The 18,342-nt window shown below is 45.3% G+C and overlaps 1 protein-coding gene across 1 annotated transcript; it reads right to left on the reverse strand.

Moving 5' to 3' along the window:
* Positions 1-265: 265 nt before the first annotated feature.
* RBP4 (retinol binding protein 4) lies at positions 266-6,689 on the reverse strand. The gene is made up of 6 exons (XM_068961333.1): positions 6,615-6,689; positions 6,280-6,407; positions 6,048-6,184; positions 5,767-5,873; positions 2,136-2,348; positions 266-596 (listed from the first exon to the last, which is right to left on the reverse strand). Exons 2-6 carry the CDS (start codon positions 6,388-6,390, stop codon positions 559-561), a joined length of 606 nt encoding a protein of 201 aa, XP_068817434.1. The 5' UTR covers positions 6,391-6,407; positions 6,615-6,689; the 3' UTR covers positions 266-558.
* Between the last annotated feature and the right edge of the window lie 11,653 nt (positions 6,690-18,342).

An 18,342-nucleotide genomic window follows, 5' to 3' on the forward strand; every position in this document is an offset into this window, starting at 1 on the left:
AACTGCTGGCCTGGCTCACATTCACCTCTTTAGGCCTCAGTCATTAAGGCCGTCCTGGGTTAATGGGGAAATCCCTTTTTCAGGAAGTTGAGAGAAGACATAGTCATTAATAAAGGAGACAGGTGCTAGAACAGGCCGAAGGTCAGAGCTGGAAGAGAAGAACCCCTCCCGTACATAAAAGCGCACCTTACCCTACCACCAGCAGGACTTTTCACTCTTACGCGGATGTGGACACAAATAAAAACCCAAATCATTGGAAACGGGTAACTATACATATTTTAATAAGTCAAAGTCTGGAATCCTAAGCCTCAAATGATTCCTTAGAAAACTCCAGACAAGACATACATTTGAGTACAAGCAGATTCACTGATCCCCAGGTATGTTTTTTACGTATACTGAAGGGTTTTTTTCGTTTACAGAAGGGAGGGGAGGGGTAGGAGGGGGAGGGGAGGGGTGGGAAGGGCAGGGAGGGGAGGTGAAGCAAACTAAACTCCAAAGAGTTGGAGGCTGAGTAAGGTTAATGGGAAGTTTCCTAATGAAAGGACACCTTCCATGTTGCTACAAAATGTTTCTTTCTGACTTGCCATCACAGTAACCTGAAATATAGAAAACAAAGCTATTAGTGACAGAAAGATGGGCCCAGTATTCAATACAGATAGTCAATATTAGGATGGCCGTAGGACTTGGCATTGTTCAAATGCCTCTTGTCAGGGGACAGCTAGGTGTAGTTGTAATACATAAACATCTTCGAGGTTTTCTGAAACCCCCTGATTTCTCTGGGGGCGATGGGGTATGGGCTGAGAGCACAGGATCTGCCGTATCAAGTAGTGTTCGTTTTGTCTTAAATTTGCCTCATTGCATTTCAGAGATGAGGGTACCTCCTCCTGACTCAGGAAGTGAGGGCCAAATAGGCCCGACCGCGACAACGTTCACTGGTTCACTGTGCCCTCTGTCATATGTCACCACGTGGTAACACAGGGGCTCCACCGTCACACAACAACCCTGGTTTGCATCCAGCTCAGTTATCTACTGAACATCTTGGGCAACTTTCGTAATTTGTTCTTGGCCTCTATTTTCTCATCTGTAGAAGGCGGATCATGAGAAAACCTACTTCATAAGGTATATCCAGGATTAGGTGAGATGAGGCAGGCACAGCACTTGGCGGGGAGCCCGGCTGGAGTGACATCCTTTGCCTGCCCTATATTTAGGCTATCCCCAGGTGAAGCATCAAAATCTTATTTATGTGTTTGGTCTGGGTTCATATCTGTTTGGTACAGTATGGGGTTAGCTAGTTAGATGACCAACAGAGAAGTTCAATTTTGTTCTGTTTTCCCTTACAATTTAGCATTACTTTATTTGGATATTGAAATGCAGATTCCCATGGGAATGTCTATTCAAAATAAATTGTGCAGTCTCCTCCGGAATGCTATTGGGTTTTAAAGCAAGATTAGCCAAGGGTGATATTCATAAAAAGATTCGATGGGGCTTCCCTGGTGGCTCAGACAGTAAAGGATCATTTTGCAATGCAGGAGACATGGGTTCGATCCCTGGGTTGGGAAGATCCTCTGGAAAGCGAACAGCTACCCACTCTGGTACTCTTGCCTGCAGAATGCCATGGACAGTGGAGCCTGGCAGGCACAGTCCGTGGCATTGCAAAGAGTCGGACGTCACTGAGCTACTAACCCTCTGGTCTGGTCTGGGAATCTCAAAAAACGTGAGAAAACCAGCTAGTCAACTTGTCTCTCTTCAAGTGTTTACACCAATGGCCACATTCGATGCCCAGCTCTTCACTGGGGCCACTCAATCCCCAAACAATATTAATTTGGTCAGAATGGTTTTTTGGGCAGCGCAGCCAGGAGCAAAATCATGTGACTACACAGTGGGCCTGAGGTAGCAGATAAAAAGGAAGAGACCGTCCCCTTTACTTAACTCAAAGGGCCAGGGTTTTGGATAAAAAGGTTTTTGCCCACTCCTTCTGCATCAGCCCCACGAAAAGGCCAGTGAAAGATCTGGTTATGAAGGATGAAGACTTGGACTCAGAGGGGCACCCAGGTTCCCCTGTTTTCTTCTGCTTGCAGATGTAACGCATCTCAGGGCCTGCAGACCCACAAAGCCTGCTCCCACCCACCACTCACCGTTGTGAGGGATCAGCCGGTACTGCCTGGCCAGGCACAGCTCCTCCTGCCTCTGCCGCACGATTTTCTGCACTTCCGGTGAAAAGCCGCTGGGGTCTCGGGCGAACACGAAAGAGTAGCTGTCAGCGCAGGTGCCATCGAGGTTCAGGAGGCGGCAGGAGTACTGCACGGCATAGGTCTCGTAGTCCGTGTCAATGATCCAGTGGTCATCGTCTGCAGGGCAGAAAGCCACGGGGCTTCTGTATCTCCCTCAGACACTCAGATGTCAGGGAAACTTAGTGCCGGGCCCCAGAAACCAGCCACTTCCCCAAACTGGGTTCAGAAGTTAGGAAGCAGGAGACCACGGGGAGTTCTGACAGCAATTAGAAAACTGGGACCATGAGAGAGGACCTTGGCCTTCACAGGAAAGAATCCTGGAGTTGGTGGCACGGGCGGGAGGGACCACATTTGCTTTAATGACTGTTTCTCTCCCTGATGATAAACGTGATCGCATCTTTCATAAGAACAACCGAGAATGTGGACTCATCCAAACCACAGACTAGACCCATCTACTGTCGTCTTCTCCATCTGCTCTCTGACAGCATCTCGTGCCTCTGTGGCTGACGCTGATGGCCACCAACATGTGTGATCCGCAACATAAGCAGGCGTCTTTTGCACTGATCTGTATCGGCCAGTTCCCGGTCCTCTCGCTACCCACACTGCCCTCCTGCCTCTCAGTCCACTGGGTGATCAGGTTCATGCCCTTTCTGGCTCCATCCTAATTCTGGCTCGGTGACCTGACGCACTTCTCTCTCCAGGCTGGCAAAAGGCTAGAATCTGCCTTAGGGGCGCAAGATGCCCACCTTTTGACATCAGATATTCTTCCTTAGAGAACTGCTCAGAGCTCTCCTGACAGAGGCAGAGTTGAGCCCTTGAAGAATTTAGATTATATTTCTTCCTAAGACTGGGATGTAAGCCATGCAGAGTAAGTGTAAACAAAGGTGGTAATAAGGTCAACAAAGGCAGGATGGGAAACCACGTTCATAAGAATGTAGGTGAGAGGTTTGCCATGGAGAAAAACAATGGGGATAACACCTTTGTTATCCAAACACCTCACATTTGGTAAAACGTGTCACATCTCTACTTAACATTCTTGTTGATATATAACCACGACCAGGATTTTCTGAGCACTTAGTGTCAGTCAGTTACAGTGTGGACACTTGCCGTGCTTTCTCAATTATTTTTCTTTTTTTTTTCTTTTTAGTTCTACCAGTTTATTGCTACTAACCCGTCACCCTCCACCCTCATGCACACATGCTCAGTCATGTGACCCCATGGACTGCAGCCCGCCAGGCGCCTCTGTCCATGGACTTTTCCAGGCAAGGATACTGGAGTGGGTTGCCATTTCCTTCTCCATCTCAATTATTTTTCACGGCGACTGAAAGTGCACGCTATCATTCTCATTTTCCAGATAAGAAAACTGAGGCACAGAAAAACTAAATAATTCACCCAGGATCACAAAGAACAAGACAGAATTGAGCTCCGATCTGACTCTGGAGCCCCCACGCCTAACCTCTACAGCACACTGTCTCCAGGCATTATGTAAACTGGGGGCCACAGGGGATAAGAAACAGGAGATGCAAAGCCTCTGTCTTCATTCCACAGCCAGGTCATGAAGCAACTGATGATCTCTGCTCTATTTCATGTCCTGTGCTGGAGGAACGCAGAGGAACGCTCAGCTCCCAGCACTGAGGGTGTAAGGGAGATCTTTAATGCTTGCCTAAGTCACTTCTGGGTGTGCCTCTTGGCTCTGAGAACCCCAGGAGTCCCTGACAAGGAGGGGCTCAGCCTAAGACCAGGCCTTGCAGGAGAGCTGCATCAGAGCGGGTGGTGAGCCCTCTTTTCAGCTCACTGCAGCCCCTCCACGAGGAGGACTGAGCCACTCCTGAACCTCCCAGGCTCTCCCAAAGGGTGGGTGTCAGAGGCTGGAGTGGGAAAGGCCAGACATATGACCACTCAGGGGTGGCCATGTTCATCTGTTTGATAAGATGAAGATTCTAAAAATTACTAATCTTGTGCCCCCTGGTATCGATTTTTATAATCCACTATCAGAAGTTTATTTTTTATCCTAAATAGATCACTTTAGGAAGTTTTGCTGAGTTATTTGAAAAAACTTTTATCTCTAAGGATAAAAGCTTTTCCCCTTATTGAATAGTAAGTCCTTTTATATAGTGTACATCAATACTGAATGAGCAATTTGATAAAAGATAAAATTTCATCTAACACATCTGTAGAGGAAGTCGAGGAGTGCTTGCCCTGAGTACCTGGGCTACGTGAAAGGACACTTTGCCCTGGCTCACCAAGCTAAGCGTCCCCCTGAACAGGCCCCTGGGGCCTATTTCCCAGAAGAGCTCCAACAATATTTTGTAAAATTGTAAAAGCTGATTGTATTAGGTCCCTGCTGTTCAGGACCACCTAATTTTGACCTGGGAGCTAGAACCCCTGGCTTCTGACACTGTCTCTCACAAACTTGTTTGCATGACCTTGGACAAAGCACTATCTTTTCCCCTCTCTCCACCTCTTTTTTTTGGCCATGAGGCATGTGAGATTTTAGTTCCTGGGCCAGGGATCAAATCTTCACTTCCTGCAGTGGAAGTGAGGCGTTTTAACCACTGGATCACCAGGGAAGTCCTACCACTGCATTCTCTTGACTTCAGTTTATTCATCTGCATATTGAACCCCCTTCAGAGTGGTAACTCTCCATTTTTAAGATTCCATGATGGAACTTCTCTGGTGTCTTGGGGGGAATTAAACAAATTAAACCCTCAGGTTTAATCCCTGCTAGGTGATCTAAGATCTCGTGTGACATACAGCATGGTCAAAAGAGAAAAAAAAGTGAGATTCCATGATACGCCCCTCTGGCCTGCATTATTCTCTAGGTACCAGGCAGACTCCAGATTTGAAGCTTAGGAGAGATGAGGAAAAAGTAGAAAGAGCATGTAAATGCATGTTCCCATAAATTTGTATCAGGTTAAATTTTAGGATGCTTTTCTGAGAGTCCTTAAACACTCTGCTCCCATATGAGTTTCAGGGCTTGGGAGGAAGGGAAGAGGTCACTGCCACCCAGAACACTGTGCCTGGCTCAGAATCTCAGCACCCAGCATGGGCAGGTAGGGTACCTGGGAGTGAGCCAACCCTGTGTCCTTTGATGAGAGTCTCTGAGCCTCTGCTGGGGCGCCTAGCAGTCAAGCTGTTTCAGGGATTCAGCCCAAAGAAATGGAGGAAATGCAGCAGCCGCAGCACCAGGCTGAGCGGCGGTGTGAGCTGGGTCTTGAGGAGGTGGGAGGTCCAAGCAAGGGGAAGGCCACACACGCTGGGGCTGGCAGGATGGGTGACCGGCAGGAGGTGGTCAGGTGACAAGCCCAAGGTCCTTTTGAGCTTGGGCCAGGTTTCTGAGCTGGGAGAGGGGATGGGAGGTGGTGACGGGGCCTAGCTACTTCCAGTCTCACCCCTCCAGCCTCCAGCCGTGCGGAGAGTTCTGGCTGCTTACAGACCATTTTTCCCTAAGGTGCCCCTGGAGAAGAAACCCAGCCAATTGGCTATGTATGTCTTCGATCCCCCTCGAGAAAGTCCTACTGAACTGAGTACTCACTTCCTTTCTGGAGAAAGGACGCTACGCCCCAGTACTTCATCTTGAACTTGGCAGGGTCCTCAGTGTCTGTGAAGGTGCCCACCATGTCTGCACACACGTCCCAGTTACTGCGAAAGCCAAGGGGATTCTGAGCCAGGCCGTGCAAAGGGCTTCCTCCCTCCATGCCACCCCGGGCGCTCCCTTCCCGCCCCAGTCAGGGTTTGGCTCTCAGCCTGGGGACCCTGCCGCGCAAAGAGCGCAGCCCCCGCCCTCTCCCACTCCCGCCCCCAGAGGGCACTGACTTTAAGAGACGGACTCGGCCCTTGGCCGTGGCGCTCATGTGGCCGTTCTCGTCCACGGAGAACTCGGCGACGATGTTGTCTTGCAGAAAGAGGCCCTCGGGGTCCTTCTTGGCCATGGCGTACCAGGTGCCGGCGAACTGGGGAAGAGAGGAGAGCCGGGTTTGGTGACCGGGAGCGCCTGGCCGGCCTCTGGGAAGGGGGAACGCGGGGCACCCGGGACACCGGTACCTACGCGAGCCTTGTCGAAGTTCTCCTTGACTCGGAAGCTGCTCACCCGGCAGTCGCGCTCCGCCCGGGCGCTGCCCAGCGCCGCCAGTAGCACCAGCGCCCACACCCACTCCATCTCGCTCGGGAGTCCGCCTGCGGGGACCGCGCGCCGTGAGCGCCCGGCGGCTGGACCACTCGGCCCTCCACCACCGGTCCCCAGGCTCCATCTTGCCCGCGAGGGGCCCTCGTCCCGCCAGCCCCCCGGCTTCCCATCCCGCCCGCCCCCAGACCCTCATCACACCCATCCCGGGCCCCCATCCCTCCCGCGCCGGCCCCCCATCCCGCCGGGCCGCCGCTCACTGTCGGGAGCTGCGCGCGAGCCTGGCCGCGGGTCCGAGCGCGCGTGGAGCCAGCAAGGCGAGCGCGCCGCGGGGGCCGCCGGGCGGCTTTATAGCTCCGGGGGGAGGGGGTCGCGCTTTCGTAACGGCGCGGGGTGAAAGACCGAGGGGGAGGCGCCGGGGCCGGCGGGCCAGCACTTGCATAACGCGCCCTGACTCACCGCCGCCCGGGCGCAGGGAGGGCGCCTTGGGGCCAGAGCCTCCCCTCCAGCGCCGCCCGGGGCTGGAGCAGCTGCCGCGCGGGGTGGCCTCGGCGGAGCCTCGGGCGGCGGCGAGCCGCGGGCACCAGCCCTGGCCTAGTTACCCGGCGCCCGTGCCAGCGGCCGCCAGCTGCGGCCTGGGGTGGCCTCGGGGCACTGTTGCTCTGGCTGGAGGCTCGGGTAGGTCTGGCGGGAAGGCCAGACCGTGGCCTCCCAGAACGAGGGACATCTGCGATGCTGCCCGGGTGCGTTAGTGCTCGGGCCTGACCGTGCCAAAGTGGCCCCTCGGTCCTCTGAGGACTAGCTGTGCAGGAGTTTGGGACTGTTTCCGCCGCATAGTTTTTCATTATATAAAGGATGTCTTTTACTCTCTTTCAGGGGAGTTGTGGTGCCCTTGGATCAATATTTGTTCTTTAGTTTCAACATCTTTAGAAGTATTAAAACCCTCCCTGTTAAATATTCTCCAAAAACGCAACCCTGGTCAGGACAGGAAATATTTTAGCAACCTCAGTGGTCGCCTACTTAGTCTGTGGCACTTCGCTCAAACCAGTTTGAAACACACCTACCAATTGTTTATGCTGCAATTTGATTTCAAAGCCATAGTGGCATCTTGTTTTGTTTCCAAACCAGCTAAGGTGAATTGACTGTGAGAAGGGGAGGGGAACAAACGTCTGTGACGTCAATGGTCAATTAAGTCGAAATGCTGTGACTGGTTGTGTGATTTTGCCCAGTGGCACAATTCAGGGCCATGTTTTTCTCTTTCCATTCAGAGTTAGAGCTCCTCTAATCTGATTCAAGCAGTTGGAAGACGCAGCTTTGGACTGAATGAGAATTAGGGATAGGGCAAAGAGGTATCACCTTTTAGTAAGATTCCTTCCATCAGTTGTGTTCCAAATTGGAAAAGGCCAAGATGAATTAGATCCATTTTAAATCTAGACAGTGTTTTAAAAAGCGGAGACATTACTTTGCCAGCAAAGGCCTGTGTAGTCAAAGCTTTGGTTTTTCCAGTAGTCACGTATGGATGGGAGAGTTGAACCGTAAAGAATGCTGAGCACTGAAGACTTAATGATTTTGAACTGTGGTGCTGGGGAAGACTTGAGAGTCCCTTGGACTGCAAGGAGATCAAATCAGTCAATCATAAAGGAAATCAACCCTGAATATTCATTGAAAGGACTGATGCTGAAGCTGTAATACTTTGTCTACCGCCAGACCTGAAATAAGAGAGGGTGGAGGTGCAGGAGGGTGGCAGCCAAACAGAGAAATAAAGAGTTGATGGTCTTTACAGGGCGCTGGGATTACTTCCGAGCCTCCTGGGAAAAAAACACCTGTGGCTCCTGCCACCTTCCTGTGACCCCTTGGGCCTCTCCCTGCCTGATGGTCCGCTTTCACTTTCCACCTTCCCCTCCACTCCTGTTCTACATTTGAGTCTGGAGGTGTCTCTGGAGTGCAAACCTTGATGCAATTAACTCCCTACTGCCTCCTTTCTGCTAAGAAAGCCCCGTTTCAGGCCTACCAGCTAACTAGGAGCTCTTTGGTGAGGTCAGTTTTATCACAGGATGTATAATCCCAAACAGAATTGCACCTGGTTCAAAATTGGGAAATGAGTATATCAAGGCTGTGTATTGTCACCCTACTTATTTAACTTATATGCAGAGTACATCATGAGAAATGCTGGACTGGATGAAGCACAAGCTGGAATCAAGACTGCCAGGAGAAATACCAATAACCTCAGATATGCAGATGACACCACCCTTAACGGCAGAAAGCAAAGAGGAACTAAAAAGCCTCTTGATTAAGGTGAAAGAAGAGAGTGAAAAAGCTGGCTTAAAACTCAACATTCAAAAAATTAACATCACAACATCCGATCCCATCCCTTCATGGCAAATAAATGGGGAAACAATGGAAACAGTGACAGACTTCATTTTTCTTGGGCTCCAAAATCACTGTAGACAGTGACTGCAGCCATGAAATTACAAGATGCTTGCTCCTTGGAAGAAAAGCTATGACAAATCTAGACAGTGTTTTAAAAAGCAGAGACATTACTTTGCCAGCAAAGGCCTGTGTAGTCAAAGCTTTGGTTTTTCCAGTAGTCACGTATGGATGAGAGAGTTGAACCGTAAAGAATGCTGAGCACTGAAGACTTAAAGATTTTGAACTGTGGTGCTGGGGAAGACTTGAGAGTCCCTTGGACTGCAAGGAGATCAAATCAGTCAATCATAAAGGAAATCAACCCTGAATATTCATTGAAAGGACTGATGCTGAAGCTGTAATACTTTGTCTACCTGATGCAAAGAGCGACTCATTGGAAAAGATCTTAATGCCGGGAACCGTAGAAAGCAGGAGGAGGAGGGGGCAACAGAGGACGAGATGGTGGGATGGCATCACTGACTCAGTGGACGTGAGTTTGAGCAAGCTCTGGGAGATGGTGACGGACAGGAATACCTGGCGTGCTGCAGTCCATGAGGCTGCAAAGGGTCGGACATGACTGAGCAACTGAACGACAATAACAACATAATCCCAAACAGCTCCAGTAAGGTCTGCTTCAGAGCCTCTCCTGCAGGGCCACTGTGTGTGGCCATACATGTGATCATTACCTATGCTCCCTAGTTATAGGTAGGGCCCCTTTCTATCTCCTGTCCAATGTGTGCTTCCCCTCCTCGACATTCCAAAATAGAGGTCCATCCACCTCTCCTCCAGTACCTCCAGTGCTGGAGAGCTCCTGGCTGAGCCCAATTGCCTTTGGACTGTTACGACTGCCAGAAAAGTTCTCCTAATACTCCCAGCCCTTGACAACTGTTTCTCCCAGAATGATTCTTGTGATCCTTGCTTATGCTGTATGAAAAATAAATATAGGGGATTTCAATGCATTTTTGCGGGGATTGTTTTCGCAGCAATATGTTTTAATGTATTTGTTTGATGCTTAAAAGTTGATATAACTGTTCTCCCTCCCCCACCTCTCTCTCTTTTAATGATATATCGTAACCCTCGGTGTCCCAGATACCAGCAAAGAAAAACAGTTTATTTTGGCATTCTGTCTCGAATTTCTTCATGATTACAAACATGTGAGTAGAGGTCAACTGGTGTTTTTAACTTTGGTTCTTTGAAAGCTATCCTCATAAAATATATTTTTTTCAAATATGCATATATGTGTGTATAATATCCACAAGAAAACTGTTCACAGTGATTACCTGTGTGATAGGATTAGGGATATTTGAGAGTTTATTGTTGATTTCTACCTTTTTAAAAAATTTTTCTTACAGTGAAAATATTTAATCAAACAAATACTCTTTCTGCAGACATTTTTTCTTCTAGAAGTAGAATTATGGTCTAAATTACATCTTGTGGACTGTATATAATATACACAAAAGTTCATTTCCTTGTCTACATCATGGAGAGACAGATCATATTTCCCTCACCTTGGTATGCGTCTCACCCCCAACTTTTCCACAGGATTTATCAAGAGACTTACACAGAGTAGATGCTTGATCAGTAAATATTGACTTAATTTGTTTTACTGAAATCAGTCACTTTAAGTAAGCTTTATAAAATATTTATTTGAAAAGACCCAGTCAGAGGTCAGTCTTTCCAGAAAATAATTTCCCGTATTTATTAATTGTAGCAGGGAGGGCTAGCTGTCCTTTCACCAAAAAAGTTTTCACTCCCCTTCCATGGGGGCTAGAGTTGTTGCAAAGAGGCCACCCTGCCGGAAGACAACCTCCCTACCCCACCACCGCCTAACTTCCTACAGTTCTATAAGGCTACATGCCTATGTTCTGGTCAATGGAATGTAGATGAAAGTGCTGTGAGTCATTCCCAGATGGGGCTTTTAAAAGCTGCCTATCTAGTAGTTAGTCTTTGCTGTCTTCCCTCATCTGCAGGCTGGTGAAGCCTCTCAGCCTGAGAACCCCACCCATGATTAACTTTATGTGAATGAGAAATAAACTTCCATTTGATTAAGCTGCTGAGATTGGTAGTTACTGTAACAGGAGCTGGTGTTACCTTAACCAATACAGCAGCAAGTCATTAACTCCTAGGAAATATTGAAAATGTTTTGCTGTAGTTAAAAAAAAGGACGAATGTGAGAAATTTGTGTCCTTAGCCTCATAAGAATTAAGCATGTCCAACCAGCTCCATTTTGTGAAAACTGATGTTGGTATCCATATCTTGACAGAGAAGCCAAGAGAAGTTATAAACAAGGAAGTCGGGTAGCATTTATCTTCTGACTGCATTTAAAAGATGCCAAAATAACTGGTGGGAAAAAGGAAAGATAAGCCAATGTTTTCAGGTACGAAGAGTCGAACTAAATTTTTTTAATGAGGACTTTTCCCAGTGGTTACAAAGCCATCAGTCAGTTTCATCAATTTAGTTGAAAGTAACATGGATTCCTGGAGAAGGCAATGGCACCCCACTCCAGTACTCTTGCCTGGAAAATCCCATGGACAGAGGAGCCTGGTAGGCTGCAGTCCATGGGGTCACAAAGTGTTGGACACGACTGAGCGACCTCACTTTGACTTTTCACTTTCATGCACTGGAGAAGGAAATGGCAACCCACTCCAGTATTCTTGCCTGGAGAATCCCAGGGATGGGGGAGCCTGGTGGGCTGCCATCTATGGGGTCACACAGAGTCGGACACGACTGAAGCGACTTAGCAGCAGCAGCAGCAACATGGATTCCACTATATAAATTATCTGTGAGATACCTGGCACACCCATCAATTAGGTGCTGGCAGAAACTGTCATGAGAGCAAATGTGCCAGGTGAGAGGGACCTTTGCAGGTTGACTACTGGGATGTGCCTGAGGTCACTGCTATTAGGGGGTGTCTTTGAGTGATGAGTAACGGCAGGAGCAGAGAATTTGGCTAAAGTGGAGCTGAAGAGTGGGTCCAGTATAATGATTCAAAATGCACTTGGTTAATCCAGAATATTATTGTTAGTTTTATGACAGTGCTTCAACATTATATAAATGTTATTAATATTTTGGCTGTTAAATAAGCATTACCTCCTGCAGAAATATTTAAGTGTAGTGGAAAATTTTAGTGATGATGCAATTAAATATTGCATGTGTTCATAAATGTAGTATACTATTGAAAAATGTAAATTTGTTAAGCGGAATTTTCATTTAATTCTTATATTGGTATTTAACATTTTATGATATAGGTCTAGATTTTAAATTCCTTAAAGAAAAAGTCCTGTGTATTCCCCTATAGCAGCTATGGTACACTTCATGGGTGCATTTTAAAATTCATTCCTATTTGAATTCCTAGTTTGGGGTAGGTCACTGTCACTAGCTATGTGATCTTGAGCAACTTAATTTCTTTATGCTTCAATTTGTCACCTGTACAATATTATTATAATAGTAACCTCTTGATAAGATTATTGTTGTAAAGATATCCTCTTCATAAGGTTATTCTCTTCATAAGGTTGTTGTTATCCTCTGCATAAGATTGTTGTTAGAATGAAATGAGATATGTATATAAGGGTCCTAGAAAGGTATCTGGTATGGATTATATATTATAATATTAGTTGTTTTTATGGTCACTTTCTTATTATTACATGTAGCTTATCTTTCTAAAAATATTCTGTGTAAATGGAATAGAGTTTCCATACCAACCTATTCAATGTGTCTGAGATGCATTATCTAAACACATAATTGTCAATGTCTGTACCATCTCAGATATTGGCCTTTTTTTTCCTCATTCTTCCCACCAGTTAATGTTCTATTTTTTTTAAAACTTACATTTTAAACAAACTGGAAATAGTGACATAAATGGTGAAGTTTAACAAAATCAACAATTACTTTGTATCATTAAAATTTTTTTCTAAGTGCTCTGCTTGGCCATTTAAAAATATTACATTTTCTTAAATTTTATTTTTTCGGCGCCTAGGACAGATACTCAAAAGTCTTGTCATCACAGGCCAGGGACTCTACAAGGACCAGCCCCAGAAAAAGAGCAGCAGGAATGACAGGATTCAGTCAAGGACATGGGAGGAGGAGAAGGATATTTGTGTGTCTACTAAAAGATCAGCTTCCAATATTTCCTTAAAAGAAACTTTATCAAATGTTATCCACTACTCAAAGTAGTCAGCAGGGATCCTTCTTCCTCACTGTCTTTTCTAACTAACGTATTCCCTCATCCTGTCAATTGTTGCCTGAAATTGTCTCACATTCGTCCCTTCCTTCTTTCCCAAGCACCCTCACCTGTAGCCTGTGAGAACAGCCTTAAAAGCTTTGTTTATGAATGAATGAATTTCTTTGATATCATTGTAGATACTTTAGAAAAATTGGATAGGCAAAGAGAAGAAAAAAATTATTATATTGAATTCTACCACTTTGGAATAATCACTGTTAACATTTCTTGTGTACACCTCTATATATTTGTATGTGTATGTGGAATCATACTGCAATAAGATCTTGCAGTTTACTGCACATCATAAATATCTGTCCATATCAATAAACAGAGCTTTATGATAGGATTACTCATTAATGTATGGTTTCTTATTTTATGGCTGTAATGCCATTTATTTACTCAACCTCATGTTACTGAATATATAGGCTATTTCTAATCCTTTCCTTTTATAATTGTGCTTTTGGTGAACATCCCTATAACTACATTAATCATATACATCCTTAATTACTATTGTAAGATAAATTCATAAAAGCTGAATTGCAGGGTCAAAGCTTGTACACATTTTTAGGATACTTGATAATGAACCAAATGCAATATAGCTTCTTAATCTGTATCCTAATGTCCAGTATTTCTTTTCTACAATTCACCTTTTTCAGTTCAGTTCAGTCACTCAGTCGTGTCTGACTCTTTGCGACCCCATGGACTGTAGCATGCCAGGCTTCCCTGTCCATCATAAACTCCCGGAGCTTACTCAAACTCATGTCCATCAAGTCAGTGATGCCATCCAGCCATCTCATCCTTTGTTGTCCACTTCTCCTCCCGCCTTCAATCTTTCCCAGCATTGGAGTCTTTTCCAATGAGTAAGTTCTTGGCATCAGGTGGCCAAAGTATTGAAGTTTCAGTTTCAGCATCAGTCCTTCCAATGAATATTCAGGACTGATTTCTTTTAGGATGGACTGGTTGGATCTCCTTGCAGTCCAAGGGACTCTCAAGAGTCTTCTCCAACACCACAGTTCAAAAGCATCAATTCTTCGGAGCTCAGCTTTCTTTATAGTCCAACTCTCATATCCATATATGACTACTGGAAAAACCATAGCCTTGACTAGATGGACCTTTGTTGGCAAAGTAATGTCTCTGATATTTAATATGCTGTCTAGGTTTGTTGTAGCTTTTCTTCCAAGGAGCAAGCATCTTGTAATTTCATGGCTGCAGTCACCATCTCCAGTGATTTTGGAGCCCCCCAAAATAAAGTCTGTCACTGTTTCCATTGTTTCCCCATCTATTTCCCATGAAGTGATGGGACCAGATGCCATGGTCTTCGTTTTCTGAATGTTGAGTTTTAAGCCAACTTTTTTACTCTCATCAAGAGGCTCTTTACTTCTTCACTTTCTGCCATAAGGGTTATGTCATCTGCATATCTGAGGTTATTGGTATTTCTCCCAGCAATCTTGATTCCAGCTTGTGCTTCATCCAGCCTGGCATTTCTCATGATGTACTCTGCATATAAGTTAAATAAGCAGGGTGACAATATACAGCCTTGACGTACCCCTTTCCCTAGTTGGAACTGGTCTATCTATTGTTCCATGTCCAGTTCTAACAGTTGCTTCTTGACCTGCATACAGATTTCTTAGGAGCCAGATCAGGTGTCTGGTATTCCCATCTCTTCAAGAATTTTCCACATTTTGTTGTGATCTGCATAGTCAAAGGCTTTGGCATAGTCAATAAAGCAGAAGTAGATTTTTTCTGAAACTCTCTTGCTTTTTCAATAATCCAACAGATGTTGGCAATTTGATCTCTGGTTCTTCTGCCTTTTCTAAATCCAGCTTGAACACCTGGAAGTTCACGGTTCACGTATTATTGAAGCCTGGCTTGGAGAAATTTGAGCATTACTTTACTAGCATGTGAGATAAGTGCAATTATGCGGTAGTTTGAACATTCTTTGGCATTGCCTTTCTTAGTGATTGGAATGAAAACTGACCTTTTCCAGTCCTGTGACCACTGCTGAGTTTTCCAAATTTGCTGGCATATTGAGTGCAGCACTTTCACAGCATCATCTTTTAGGATTTGAAAGAGGTCAACTGGAATTCCGTCACTTCCTCTAGCTTTGTTTGTAGTGATGCTTCATAAGGCCCACTTGACTTCGCATTCCAGGATGTCTGGCTCCAGATGAGTGATCACACCATCGTGGTTATCTGGGTCATGAATATCCAGGTTGTGAAGATCTTTTTTTGTACAGTTCTTCTGTGTATTCTTGCCACCTCTTCTTAAATATCTTCTGCTTCTGTTAGGTCCATACCATTTCTTTTCTTTATTGTGCCCATCTTTGCATGAAATGTTCCCTTGGTATCTCTAATTTTCTTGAAGAGATCTTGTAGAGATGAACCTTAATGTCATTTCTTACCGCTAAGAGTTTCCGGGTTTAGAATCCCCAGCTAGACTTTGAGGCCCCAGCAGTCTGGGCCTGCCGGTACCTTTCTCGTTCCCCTGTCCATAGTCCCCGTTACTCTGCTCTCCATGCTACTGCTTCTGCCATCACCGCCACCTGGCTCACACTTGGATTTCTTCTCTATTTTCATCTACTCTAAATATGATTCCATATCCATATCACATAAAGTCTCATAGTCATATGTAAGTAGTTCACTTCTGGCTTTTAATTCTATTATGCTCTGTGCCTCATGATTTTCTTAAAAAATCTATTTCGTTGCGCCAGGTCTTAGCTGGGGCACAAGGCATCTTCGTTGCTGCATACGGAATCCTTGTTGCGGCATGCAGAATCTGTTTTAGTTGTGGTTTGTGGGGTCTAGTTTCCTGATCAGGGGTCGAACCCGGGCCCCCTGCACCAGGAGCCACTGGACCACCAGCTAAGTCCCACATCATAACTTTTTCTGTTCTCGTCTTATCTCCTTTACTGCACCACAAGTTCTGTAAAGCTGGAACCAAGGCTTATTTATCCCCTATATTCCCTGAAGTCGAATTGTAACAGGACTGATTTGGTTATGCCATGCTAATGAACAACATTCACGTCTCAAAGGCTGAACACAAGAAAGATTTATTTCTCACTTACACTACATGTCCATCTCAGGTCAGCAGGGGGCTCTGTTCCATGACATCCTCACTGGGATCCAGGAGGCCCCTCCAGCTGGAACTGGGAGGGAGCAGGGAGAAGCGGGGAGCTCCCGGGCCTCACTGTGGCAAGTGATTGCTCCTGCCTGGAAGAGAGGTTTAAGCTCACAACCCATAGGCCAAAACTAGTCACATGGCCCTACTGGGGTTGTAGGGCAGAGAAGAAGAATCTTCCCACACAACTAGCAGGGGAGGAGAATCAGAAAAAGAGGAACATGGAGTCTCTACCACAGGAGCTAGTGTACGTCTTGCTTATAATGGGCCACCAATAGACATGTGTTGGAAGAATAAGCAAGTGAATGAACCTAGATGTAGTCATCAAAACATAAGAATGCTGACTGATAGAATATGCTTCATTTTAAATTCACTTTCATTTTTTACAAGTAGAGGAATGTAAACATATATGAGCATTTTGTTTTTCCCATACGCAGATTTATACCTCTAAAGTATAAATCTGTGTATGGGATATAGGCATGTGTTTTCTCTCTGTGTGCATGTAAAGAGGGAAGGATGGCATCAGGGAATTGTGAACACACACATGTTTTCGAGAGAAGTAGGAACTGCACAGTAATCTCATGGACCAACCAGGGAGAAAGAGTGCCCTCAACTGTGTTAGAGGAAGATGGATGATAGTCCCACTGGAGGGACTCAGCTGACTCAACTCCTTTCTCTTAGGAAATAAACCTCTGCATTCTTCTCTTTTTAAAAAAGTATATATATATATATATATATATATATATATATATATATATGTTACAAATTTTTTTTTTTTGGCCTCACTGTGAAGCATGCGGAATCTTAGTTCCCCAGCTAGGGATTGAACCCATGCTCTCTGCATTGGGAGCTCAGAGTCTTAACCTTTGGACCACCAGGGGATTCCCCTGTGTTACTCTAATTATAATGAGATGGTAATAGGATATTACAAAATAAATAATATTCTTAGGAGGACCATCCTGAGACTGGATGTCCTGAGACCTGGGCCTGATGGAGGGAGATGCGAGAAAGTGCTTGACAAGACCTTTTGAGGGAGCAAGTGGACTCAACCATAGAGGTGACATGGCTCAACAAACGCCAGTGTGGATTCTGTTCCCCTGGGAAAACCATGTTCGCATCAACAGTCTCTCAGTTTATGACCTAGAAACTGCAGCCTCGGTGAATCTCTCCTTCTTTTCTATCTAATATAACCATTTTCACCCTAGCAAGCTAAGATTTAAGTCTAGAAAAATAAATGAAACCCATAGCTGTGCTGTTTTTGAAGTGGATTTAAAAGTGGGTGTTAACTAACTTTTAGAGTCACTGTAACTCTTAGATGTTTTTATTCAAGAGAATTCACCATATAAAGTTTGCAGTGTTATTGAAATGCTTAAAAGATCTTTGACTAAATTTGAAGTAAGCCTGTAGATAGCCAAGGAAACTGGTTCATGAAGTGTGTAGTTTGGCTTATTAGTTGCATAATAGTGTTTAAATATTTGGGAAAATGTGCTTAATCAATGTAAAAGCTTAGTAACCTGAACATTAAACAAAAGTAAGTAGTGGTTAAGTGTTTTTCCTATGCCAAAAGGCCCTGAGGTGTGAAAGATCCTAGCAACAGACAAGACATGTATTATCCAGTAGATTTAACTGACTGTACCTTGGAGCAAAAAGGCATGAGATCTGGTTATTACTATTGAAAACAAAATCCAAACTAATATGCTTAGCAGGAAAACCCAGTTGGCAGCTGCAGGGGTTTTCTTTTATGATCGTGTCTTTTGACAAGGATTATTGTATTAATATAAGTTGTGGCTTGATCAGGCTTAAATTGTGGGCAAATATTTTTCCATGTTCAGTTCTCTAGAATAAGCCCAAGGTCTGTTCCCGTAAACCATTTCTGAGGTCAGGTTTTTAAATGAGGGGAACAGAGAGGTGAGGATTCTAGAAAAAGAGTAGGCCAAGCAAGCTGGCCGATTACAGGACTTTTAAGGAAAGGAAAGTTTAATATTTGATTTTAGTCGTGTCCGACTCTTTGAGACCCCATGGACTGTAGCCCACCAGGCTCCTCCGTCCACGGGATTCTCCAGGCAAGAATACTGGAGTGGGTTGCCATTTTATTCTCCAGGATGCTAAACTCTTTGATCTCCCCTAAATGTTCCTTGACGTTGCCGTATAAACAAACAGACATTTCTGAGGTCTAAACAGTTTCATTTCATAGAGCTATCATGAAAGAACAAGTATTGTCAATGCCTATGTAATAGAATTAATGG

Source organism: Capricornis sumatraensis, chromosome 23 (genome assembly GCF_032405125.1).
Source record: "Capricornis sumatraensis isolate serow.1 chromosome 23, serow.2, whole genome shotgun sequence".
NCBI classification, from domain to species: Eukaryota; Metazoa; Chordata; class Mammalia; order Artiodactyla; family Bovidae; genus Capricornis; species Capricornis sumatraensis.

Coding starts and splice junctions, on each gene's coding strand:
- RBP4 (XM_068961333.1), bottom strand. CDS start 6,390: ATGGAGTGGGTGTGGGCGCTGGTGCTACTGGCGGCGCTGGGCAGCGCC. Junction 2,349..5,766: donor GTCCTTTCTCCAGAAAGGAA/GTGAGTACTCAG, acceptor TCTGCCCTGCAG/ACGATGACCACTGGATCATT. Junction 597..2,135: donor CCGGCTGATCCCTCACAACG/GTGAGTGGTGGG, acceptor TCTATATTTCAG/GTTACTGTGATGGCAAGTCA.